Source organism: Pyrgilauda ruficollis, unplaced genomic scaffold, assembly GCF_017590135.1.
Source record: "Pyrgilauda ruficollis isolate IOZ18807 unplaced genomic scaffold, ASM1759013v1 scaffold8, whole genome shotgun sequence".
NCBI classification, from domain to species: Eukaryota; Metazoa; Chordata; class Aves; order Passeriformes; family Passeridae; genus Pyrgilauda; species Pyrgilauda ruficollis.
The window spans coordinates 2,278,462-2,290,759 of NW_024529932.1; the positions used below are offsets into that span (position 1 = coordinate 2,278,462).

Below are 12,298 nucleotides of genomic sequence, written 5' to 3' on the forward strand. Positions count from 1 at the left end.
AATATTACATCAGGAAATGCCAGAACACAGACATAATGAAGATGGGTCCTTTTAGAACAAGCAGAGCCAAGTCCTGAGGGTTTGGTAGAGTGAGAAGTCCACAGCTCCAGTGCAGAGAATGCAAGTCAGTTCTGATAACTTTTTGCCAGAAGGACATCAGACTGGATTTCAGAGAAGGCAGAACCTTGCAGAATTTTTATTCTCATTATTTATCACCTGTCCAGCAGCAAAAAGTTGTTTTACCACTATATTACCTATTAATGTTTGACATGCTTCTTAAATCCTTGCTTCTAGATATTACAAAGTAATTATAATTTGTTACAGGAAATTTACAATAACTCTAGTTATTACAAGTACAGTTAGAGCCTAGCAGAATGGTAAAATTCAGTTTCATCTTAAATTGTTACAAGAACAGCTAAGTAGCATAAAATTTTATTTTAAACTATAGTGCACTACAAAAAGCAATTCATCCTTTTCACAGTGCAAGTGCACATGTTCACAGAAAATTTAACTACAAGAACTGCAAGTACAATCAAAGATTTAGAATTTTCTGTTTGATGAGACTATATGAACAAAAAAAAAAAAAAGTATTTGTGAAACAGCACTATACTCTACTTACCTCTGCCTATTTTACTAATTGTTCTACTTTTTCCAGAGTTCTAGAAGAAAGAAAGAAAAAAAACCAAGTAAGAATATACACAAAGCCTCAAATATTTCTACAGAAACACAATGGGAGTCAAAGCACTCATGAGATTATAAATGCATACACAGAGGTTTTAACTCAAAAACTAATATAAAAAATCATCAAGAATTGCAGGAGATATCCTATATGCTTGCATACCATTACTCAGAAAATACAGTAAGAACAAGAAAAATAAGAGAAAATGCTTTTCCATTTATAATATCCATTATTATATCTTATTATTATATTATAATATCCATTTATTATATCTCAGTTTATACCAGAGCTCTTTGAATTATTACTAACAGTGTCTTTTTTTATGTATCTCCTGAGCACTAAGTTTGGAATATGGAGCTCTACACATCTGTTCAGTGTAGGGGGAAAAACCCAACACATTCTATTAATTTGACTTACTGTCAAGCTTCTATCAAAACACAGTTCTTAAAGGAAAACTCAAATGCAATTTATATCAAGACAAATATCAAAAGGTTGTTGCACATAACATGACTCCACTGGAATTTACTCAGGTATGACAAACATCAGGTATCTCTGCACTGCCTAGAAACCTGTAGGAAGGAAAACAAAGCCTTCATTTGTTGCACAATTTATCCCAGGTGACAGCAGCCCAGTGCTTTGGTTTTTCCACATGAAAATCAAACTCATCTTTGCAAATTGCATAAGAATATTGTAGGACCTATCTTGGTTCCAGTGTTTTAAGACTTCCAGATAGAAATGCCATACATTTCCTCAGTAATAAGCTCATACACAGTTTTCCTACCCTTGAGACAAGTTCTATTTCTAAATACTTAGCCCCCTTCCTTTTTTTAAATATCAGATGTATGTAATCCTTTTAGCTCTACTTGCCTCAATCTTTCCTCTGACTTTTACACTGAAATGAATAAGCTCCAACTTCCCTGGTAACCATCTGTAAAACCTTTCCAAAAATTACTGCAACTGCATCCATTCTTATGATCCTTTTCCTGCTGCCTGGGTCAATAATGTTTAAAAGATGTATTATAAGATTAATTTATTTTGATATCTATACACAACACTGTCATTATACAGCACAGTAAGTTAACATTCTAAGCTAGCCTGTATCAGAAAAAACATACTAACAAAAACCTTTGTGTTTTATGGTACACTGTGTGAAGAATAAGCCATACTTAAAATTACTTTTATTAAAACACAAAACAATTGTTGCCTGTTATATTCCTGTTAATGTTATTTTTTTAAAAAAGGGGGAAAAAAAGATATTTTGGCCTGAAGAGTTGTAGGAAGCACCTCTGACCTCATCTGAGGGAAGGTTTTGAAACTCCAAAATAGCAGGAAAGCCTTCATAAATTATAACCTATATAAGAAGGGTAAGAGCTGGATTGAGACAGCAATGGAATTTAACAAACAGCAACCTATCAGTAATGACAACAGAATGACATGACCAAGGCTCCCAGACACTGAGGCAGATCAGCAGTTTTGAAGTGAAAAATAGGGATATTTTTCACTTTAAAAAAAATATTGTAGTTAGGGCAATCACCATCAAAACAAAAATTATTTAGAAATATGTCCTTCTGACTATACTGCTATTGTATTTGATTTCAGATCACTAGGTCTAAATGCCAGCTATGGATTCTAACCATTGATTCATTCCAGTTCTTTTCTTTTCCTCCCTTAAATTTCTTTTATACATACCCAAACATCTGTTACAAATATGTACTCATATAAAAATGGGAGTCAGAAGTCTGTCAGAGGACATGCGTGCACACACACCTAATACTCAGGATGCTGTTTAAAGCTAGGGCTAGCTCCCAGTTCTCCTCATCTAGTCAATTTGAAATTTCATACATGAGCTTTGCTTGAGCCGTGACTTGAGTGGTAATATTGGTAATATTTGCTAATATTACATTAGTGGTAATAATGCTAATTTAGCAGAGAGACAACCATTTCCCTCCCTATGTATTCTATACTAAGTAACACCCAGAAGAAACGAAAATGAATTAATTTGAATTAATGAAGTTTATATACTCAAAAACTTTGAATGAATAAAGGTTATATACTCAAAAACTTTTCTCAACAGCAATAGCACTAATGACTTGTACGACACAGAACAGAAAGATAGCACATGTAATTTGGTACTACTGAAGTCAATAATTGAAATAATCAATGCCACAGATATTAGGCTTTTTGCTCAGCTCTATTCCAGTTTATTTTATCATGTCTGTAAAATGTTCCTGCTCTAGCAACTAAAATTTATTACCTGCAGCAACGATGGTTCAGTCTCATCTTCTGCACCTTCAGAAACTACACTTACAGCAAAAGCTGAAAGAAAAAACAGACTTCTTTCGTATTACAGCAGCTCACTTTCACAACTGATGAAGTTCTGCAGCAAAAAAACCCCAACCCCCCTCCCCCCCCATCATTTAGGTAGATTTTTCACATTAAATGATAATGTATTTGCAATAATCTTTGTGAACATGAGTCTGTTCTTATAGAATTTATACACTTGCTGCCTGACAAGTCCCACACCATCACTGAAAAAAATCACTCGGATACAAAGCCAATTTTTCTTGGCTTCAAGGCAAATAAATCCCTTAAAATCTGTTCAGTCCAGTAGCTCACTTGGTAACAGCCTAATGTGCTACCACACAGGAAACCTGCAATGCACTGTTTTTAGGTTAAAGTTTGGATTACCAAAGCTTCTCCTGGAACCACAGAAACTTACAGTGCCTGACAGAAATCTCTGCCAAAAGTGAAGATGCCTATCACAGGCTTTGAATGGCACCTTTAAACAACAGATGAACTTGTAAATGTATGAGACCCCAAAAAATGCTTACCAAAAGAACAGGGACCCCACAGAACTAATCTGCACAGAAGTAGCATTATCTTAAACTATTTATAGTGACACCACCCTCTGCACATACTTCTGGTTTGTATTAGAAAATATAATCATAAAATGGGTTCTGGTGCTACTTTTTTGGTTGTTTATGTAGTCACTTAATTTGTCACAGCCTGCTCATTTGTAAAAGTAGTTCCATTTAACACAAGAAAGCCTTGCTAACATTCTTCTTAAGAAATCCTTTTCTTAAAAGCACTAAAGAGATGCAAATGAAAGTAAATTGTTACAATTTGGAAGGAATTCAAAATACTATTCTTCATGGTCAAATTGATGGTTTTCTTAAAAAAACTGGGGCAGAAAACAGATTCAAGTGGATTGTCTCACAACAAATTTAAATTATTTATTGCTTGAAATTGACTTCAGAGTGAATTGTTAGACATTATCATTCCCTTGATGCCCTAAAAACCCACAGAATAGGATAGCAAGACAAGATTGTCCTAGGTTTAGGGTGCCCCATCTCTGAACACCTACATCCTTATGCTCTTTCCAGCTGGAGATCAAATTTCATCAAGAGTCCAGGAGCTGAGGTTCACAGTGACACCTCAGGTGCTGATTAACCTGCATCTCAAATCACACAGCTAGATCCAGACATCTCAAAAATCATTCTAACACAGAAGAGTCATGGTGGTCATAAATCAGAGTCACAGAATATTCTGACTTGGAAGGGACCCACAAGCCTTAAATGAGTGGCCAGTGCCACTGATTGAATTCATGTTATAAGCACCAGACTCTAACCAGCTGAGCAAATCTCAAAGTCATTTTCCTCCTTGTCTCACAATATAACAGTATTTACAGATTCAGACAAGGAATAGCTTCCCCTGCACAAACTGATCCACACCTTCTTCTTGACACAATCCTAATTACGAGATCAACACATAACATCCTTATTCCAGGAAATGTATTAATTATGTAGTATTAACCTCAAGAAGTGTCACCTCATAAATTCAGCTTATTCACAAGCCTAATTTTCAGTTTTTAATATGCACCTGAGGAATGACACATGAAACCTGAGACAACTGTGACTGACAAGAGATGCTGCCTCTGTCACCACAGTGCCTTCAATAACCCATGCCACACTGCTCCTAAGCTTTATAAAATATTAACATACATGATCCTTGAAACAAATCAAACAATAACCAGATCACATATTTCACACCATATCTTTGAGAGCACAGATAAAGCTCCTCAGGGAATTAATTAAACAACCTATTCATCCTGGCATTAGAGAACCACAGATTTGTCAAGGTTGGAAAGGATCCCTAAGGGTCATTTAGTTCAACCCCCCAGAACTGGATTCTCAGGACCTTCTCTAGTTAGGTTTTGGTTATTTCCTCAAACAGACTCCCTAAACTCTCTGAGCAACCTCTTCCAGTGTTCATTCTTAGATTAAAAAAAAAACAAACACCAAACCCAAACAACAAAATAAACAAAAACCAAAGAAAGTAATTATGTTCAAACAGAATTTCCTGTATTTCAATTTGTGTAAACTGATTTGTGTCCTGTTAAGTACCAGAGTCTGGCTCTGTCTTCTTTATTGCATCCCATCAGGTATTTACACATTGGAGCTTCTCCCTGAACCTTCTTTTCTCCAAGCTAAACAGCCCCAGCTCCTTCAGCCTCTCCTTGTCTCAGGGGCCCCAATCTCTAATGATGCTCATGGTCCTTTGCTGGACTCACTGCAGTATGTCCATGTCTCTCTTGTACTGGAGAGCCCAGACCTGGATGCAGCACCCTAGGTGTGTCACACCAGTGCTGGGCACACAGGAGGCGTCACCTCCCTTGTCCTGCTGCCAGCACTCTTCCCCCTGCAGCTCAGGGGGCTGCTGGCCATCTTTGCCACAGTGGCACACTGCTGGTGCATGATCAGTTTGCTGCGTGCTGGGACTCTCAAGTCCTTCTCTGCAAAGCTGTTCCCAGACAATGTGCCCCCCATGTGCAATGTAGCATGGGGTGCCTCCTTGCCAGGGGCTAGACTTTGTATTTCCCTTCACTGAACTCAGTTTCCCAAACCACAACCAGCTGGTGCATCGACTCCCCTGCGCATTTCATACCTGCAAATTCCCTGAGGCGCACACCCCATTGTTGTTAATGAGGTTAAACACTACCGGAGCCAAGCCACCATGCCACTCATCAGAGCCCACGAGCCCACCAAGTCAGACAGCTTTCTATCCACTTCACTGTCCACAGACACAGCCCATACTTCCATCTGTTTGTTATGACAATATAGGAGACAGGATTGAACTCAAACTCCTTGCTGAAGTCGAATGAACAACATCCACTGCTTTCCCCACATTCATGAAGGCAATCATGTCACCACAGAAGTCCTTTGGGTTGGTAAGCATGAGTGCCCATTCATAAAAACACGGTGACTTCTCACAGTCAGCCTTTTGTCCTTCACAGGTTTGTCTTAGCCTTCCTGTTTTGGCAGTGATACTAAGGATTATTTGCTCCACCACTTCCCAGGGACTGAGGTACCACTAGCCAACTTATCCTTGCCCTCCTAGAAGACCAGGGTGATATTCTTCTAGTCTTGAAGAATCTCCCCCAGTCATCATCACCTTTCAAAGGTTATCAAATCTTGCACTGACATCGTCAAACTCTGACAGAGCTTGTACGTGCCTGCCATCAGGTCCTGTGGACCTCTGTATGTCCAGTTTGTTTAAATGGTCCCTAAACCAGTCCTCCTCCAGTGAGAGTAACTCTTCCTTGCTCCAGACTTTCTCATGAGTTTCAGGGGCCTGGGTTTTCTGAAGGTGAGTCTTAATAATATTGATCAAGGCAAAGAAGGTTCCAAGGTCCTTGCCCTCTTCCATGTCCTTGTTTTAACCCTGTCCTCCATTCATAAGAAAGCCTATTATTATTTCCCTAGTCTCCCTTTCACTGATACACCTGCAGGAGCTCTTTTTCTTATATTTCACAAGTTGAATCTCTCACCAGATTCAGCTCCAGGTGGCTCTGGCTTTCCTAATACCTGCACTCTCAGACAGTGTCTCCATGTTACCTGACTATATTTCCATCTCTTGTGTGCTTTCCTTTTTATGTTTGAGCTTTGCCAGGAGCTCCTGTTTGTGCATGTGGGCCTCCTGCCACCTTTGCCTGCCTTCCTGCATGTGGGGATGGATCATTATTGTAGGAGAAGAACCTTGAAAGTCAACCAGCTCTGACTCTGTCACACAGTGCAATTTCAACACTTACACATATAATTTATTCAACAAGCCAATACATGAAATGAATGCTAAAGTATCTCGCTATATCATTATTCTTATACCCTGTGATTTCACTAAGGCAGCTTCCCCTCCTTTTTCAAAAATTAAATACATTAAAATGACTTGTTATCTTTTACATTAAGTATATCAGGAAGACTCCTTCCAGCTAATACATTTTAATAAGACAAGAACTGTTCAGACTATTTTTAAACTGCTGAAGAACCATTCATAAAACAGACCAACAGACCCCTGAAGACACCACCAAAAAAGCCTCAAGAGTCTTCACCCAACAGTAGTGAAGAATTTCATGCACAGAGACTGTATGAATTTATCTTAGCAACACTCTTCTACCTGATTAGGAAATCTGTTTTGCACATCTGATTTGATAAAGCAGTCTTCAGCAGTCATTTGTGGCCAAGACTGTTCTGGCTAAGCAACCGGATCTCTCAGCATGGAAAGAAATATCCTCTTCTAAGGATTTACTGGGGAAAGGGCAGCAGGAAAAGAACATGGTTTATCTGGTCTACACCATATCAACAAAGAGACCACAGGGTAGGTAGAAAATACAGTGCCTTGAAACAAATGGACAACTCCAAGATTAATTCATTCACATGCAATTCACTTCCAGGAGGTTTCTGAAAAAGATGTTCCCAGGAATGGATCACTGACAGAAAAATTCTAACTCCAGATGCAGCTCATGGCCAGGTCACTTGTAAAACACGGGCAGAAACTATAAATTCTCTGTGGATGTATTTTTGTTGTGTGCAAGGCATACATGCACAAAGAAGGATAACCTATGTCTAGAGCTATCAGATGCTACTATAACAAAACAGTAATTTTTCAAGCTCATAAGTCATTATTAATTCAGACAATCACAATAGATTTCTTTCAGTATAACTCCCTAAAGCACATATAAATCTCTGGAGCTAGAGACACCTTTGAGAAATCCAACATTTCCCCTAGTCCTTTTGTGTTTTCTAATACAAAGTAAGCATACGTCAGTTGGATTTGCCACAGAGCACAGAGAAAACACATTGCAAGAAGAAACTTACTAGCTGGTAAAAGTTCAAGCCCTGTAGATACCTCAGTAACCAAAAGACCAGGGTGATTGACTGTACAGTTTCTCCCAAACAAAGCTATCCAAAGCAGAAAACACCCAGCAAGGTACCATCTTAAATGCAACTGTAATCTTGTATTTGTCACTTCATTATTTAATGCATTGTGTACTCTGAAGGCTGTTAACACACATTGTGCATTAACATTGTGTCATCTGGCACATGCAGACAGAAGCAGAACGTGTCAATCACCAGTGCTCCTCTCCTTTTGCTAAATGGTCAAGAACTGAGGATAAGAAAAGAAGAAATTTTAGAAAGACTTTAAAGTTCTATATTACCACCAATCTTATCGTTATGTCTTTTGAGAGCATGACTAAAATCCACTGGAAAAGATAGACAACATTTCTGGATCCATTCAAAACCTGGACATGTAATATGAGAATTCCTATTCAGTTCAATTCCTTCAATTCCTATTTATTTTTGTTAAGTGTTCCATTATTTCCATTAAAATTTTAATAAGTAAACAGACTTGCTTATAACACTAGAATGTAAAACTCAGCAATTCTTTTCATTGTTCAGCAACCCAACTGCAGGAATGTGTGCAGGATAGAAAAATGGATGTAAACACTGCAGCATTAAAATACAACACACTGTATAAATATATACAATTATACAATACCACATTTTATATGTAGAAGCAATCCTTTCTTCAGTAATACTCTTTCATGCATAAACAACTTCCAAATGTTTGAAATTATATGTCCTTGAAGTGCCAAGGATGTTAAAACTGAGGAGTTAACTCTTTGCTTTCACAGACTAATCCACCTGAGCCAGAAAAGCAATACTTCTGTTATATTCCTCTTTTACAGTCTGATTCAAGGTTGACTGACCCAGTGTCATTCCAACCACCTCACTGAGCTGTGGGTCAGTTTCAATGAGCTACAAAAAAAGTAACAATTCTATGACTTAATGTACGGCAAAACTGTAACTGATAATAACCACTTCAAATAATGACAGCCAGTGATTACATTGTATGCAGCAGAGAAAACATTTAAATCAGAATTTCTTTACACTTCTAATAATAATTTAACGAAAGACCTATTTTTGTTTTGGTTGGGTTTCTTCCCCCTTACAAGTTTTCAAAGAATATAAGGTTCTATGGATTGACATGATTCCAGAGAAAATCTGCACTGACACTGTCAAAGAGTTGGAATCTTCCATTATGAGACAGCCTGTGACCACTATAAATTAGTTTTGTGTATTTATATGCAAGCTTTTATAATATTTCTTCACTGTTGCTACCCTGTCAGCATCAAAGACTCTGGTCTAGCCAGATAAGAATGTATTACAGATTCATCAGCACAAAATGGGGAGAGAGCAGGGGAAGGAGGAAGAGGAGAGGCTGATGCAAGCAAATTTACAGCATCTGAGCTTTTCATTAAAAAAAAGCAACTACTTATATTTCTTTACACAAATGGCACACATGGGAAGAAGGCAGCTGAAATCAGTACTTTGAACCACTGGAATGGCTAAATGAGTGCTGTGTACACCACTATCCTTATAAAAGGCAAGCAAAGAAAAACAGTAGAAGAAAAAGCATCATCATGATCCCTTCTGATTGCCTAGAAGTTACACCATACAAAATCATCTGAATACATTTTCCCATTCTGTAAGCTGCCACTTGCAAGCTGGAATTTATGAAATTACCCAACTACTGACAGACAAGCTGTTTGCTTCTGTGGAAGGCAATTCAAATTATTTCTGTTTTCGTAGAACAAACTTACTATCCCGGCCATCTTAAAAGCATGGGTTATGTGGGAAAGGACAGACTCTGTAACATAAATGGGTATTAAAAAACCAAAAGAAAACCATGATACTGCAGGAAGCTTCTGGTGAATAAATTCCATACAAGCATTAATCAAGACCTACTTAAACTAAACTAAAGTGTTTCCATTTCTGCTTTCTACCTGCATGTAGGTAAGTATCTATGCAGGTACAATAAATACAGATATGGGATAAACTGAATCTGCTATTCTCTGACTGTGATTACAATCTGTTTGCCATTAGAAGTGCTATAGTACCTTACTGGAGCAAAACTACTCATTCTGGAAAGAATGAAATGCAGCTTTAGGAAGAGCTGTAGAATATTAGGACTACTCCAAAAACTAAGCTGTGTCTGTGAAAGGAAAAGTGTTTAGCAGAAGGAAAACCAAAATATCACAGTTTTACTTTGATGGAAACGTGATTTATTAGTACCAGTTTTCTCCTGTATGATTTTGATGCACAAGCCTCAGCAATGGAAAAGAATAAAACCCAAAGGCTCACAACAAACTGATAAGCCTATGCTGACAGAGATGGAAATATTCAGGAATAGAAATAATGAGAAAGAGAACAGATGTAAATATTTACTTCTGCCTCTTACACTCATGCCAACAGCTCCCAACTCCAGGAGCCTGTAGCAACCCAAACGCTGACATTCTAATAATCCTTCTCCTTTCATCTTCTCCCAGCTGACTAGACACATGAAAACCATCTCTAAAACACAGTAATACATTTCCTCCTCTCGGCTGGCATTTTAGGCGGGCGGTTTTACCTTTCCGCCCGCCCTGAGCAGAACACTCCGTCAGCGCGGCGCTGCCCAGACACAAGCACGAGTGCTCCGCGCTGGGCTCGGCTGCTCCACGAAGCTGTTCCCGATCCCAGGGCCGCTTTCCGCGGTGCGGGCTGTCGCTGCCCGCACCCCTGGCCCCGCACCCCGCCCCGGGGGCAGGAGGCGCTCCCGGCGCTGCCCCCGCAGCCGGGGCCGCGCAGGGTCCCGCACAGGGACCGGCCCGCTCCAGCCCGGATCGCCAACAAACTTCGGGAACAGGGCGCCTCGGCTCGCCGCCCGCCTCCCGCGCGGGGCGGGACGGAGCGGCCGGGAAGCGGCGGCGGCTGCGGCGCCCTCCGAGCTCTCCGTGCCCTCCTCCCTGTCATCACCTCCTCGGAGGGGCCGAGCGTCCCGGGTCTCCTCCCTTCACCTCGCCATGGCGTCCCGGCCCGGCCCCCGCCACTCACCCCGGGCGCGGAGCGGCGGGAGAAGGAAGACGAGGTGGGCGCAGGCAGCGAAGAGGAGCCAGCGGCTGCAGCCGGGCTCCCGAGACATCTTGGCGGGGGCCGCTGAGCCGCACGGCGCGGGGAGGAGGCGAAGGGCACGGTGCGCCCGGCTGCCCGCCTCTGCCGCAGGAGCGCGGGCGAGCGGCCTCCGGCTGGCGGCGGTGCCGCGGTCGCCGCCTGCCCGCCCTCCTCCTCCTCCTCCTCCTCCTCCCGCTGCCTTCCCCTTCCCTCCTCCCGGCAGGACCGGCCGCCAGCCGGCAGCAGGGGGAGGCGCTCGGCGGCCGCGGCGCCCTCTGGCGGCAGCAGCGGGAGAGGCAGCGCCCCGCGCTCCCGCGGCTCCCCGCGCTCCCGGGCGCTCGTCACGGGACACCCGCCGGCCCCGGGACAGGGAGGGAGCATCCTGCCCGAAATAATCCCAGTAAGCTCAGCTTCCCTTAGCCATTAACTCTTCCTAAACAGCCGTAGGAACAGGCTGCCAGGGAGGTGGTGGAATCACTGACTGTGGAGGTGCGTAAGGAAAGACTGGCTGTGGCACTCAGTGCCATGGTGTGGTTGACATGGTGGTGTTCAGTCTTGGGTTGGACTCCATGATCTCAGAGGTCTTTTCCAACCTATTTGGTTCTGTTATTCTGTGAAATGTTAGCCAGCACTCCTCATTCAACAAAGGAACCTCATTCAACAAAGCAAGGGACCTAATTAATCTCTCGACCAACCCTCACAAACCCTTACCCAAGAGAGCGTGTGGACCTTCAGACAGCCTTTCCTAAACTACCTGTGTGACCAGAGTGTGGACACGGGGTGCAGCCTGGAGTATAGGCATGTTACCTGGAGCACAGCCTTGGCACTGGAGACTCCACAGCTAAAATGACTAACCCTGTTTGGTTAAAGAAATGCAGACCTGGAGGTGCACAAAACTGGTTTTAAGGGTAACATAGAGGACAAAGTAGATTCTAACATGCATATATGTCACAGTACAGACAGTAAATTTGGATATAACAGAGCCACAGACCAGTGAAGAAAGATCAAGAATGTGAAACCTTGTTAATAAACAAAAAATGACCGAACATGAATCCTGGCACAAGGAAGAAGAAACCATCCACAGGAATGTCAGATTTGTCCTAGTGAAGCACTCCATGTTAACAACTTGTTATAAGTTCCTCTATACACCCCAGAATTAAATTGCTGTCCTTCAGACCCAGAGAAGCCTCAGAAAGGCAAGCAGTGACAGGACTAGAAACTAAGCAGTGTGTAGAAATTTTTCAGCACTATGTTATTCTTTCTTTTTTTCTGTAACAATTAGATCTGTATTAATAATTATTAGAATTTCACATTTCATATTTCAACTATTTGAATTTCACATATCAAAGTA

At 41.3% G+C, this 12,298-nt stretch overlaps 1 protein-coding gene across 1 annotated transcript in view; it reads right to left on the reverse strand.

The window, feature by feature from the left end:
- B3GLCT (beta 3-glucosyltransferase) overlaps nt 1-11,135 on the reverse strand; it is a 45,738-nt gene extending 34,603 nt beyond the window's left edge. Inside the window, exons 1-3 of the mRNA XM_041487423.1 lie at nt 10,891-11,135; nt 2,934-2,995; nt 620-659 (exon numbers count right to left, since the gene is read on the reverse strand). Of these exons, the coding sequence (XP_041343357.1) occupies nt 620-659; nt 2,934-2,995; nt 10,891-10,978 (190 nt within the window). The 5' untranslated portion in view covers nt 10,979-11,135. The remainder of the gene's footprint in view (nt 1-619; nt 660-2,933; nt 2,996-10,890) is intronic.
- Nucleotides 11,136-12,298: the final 1,163 nt, after the last annotated feature.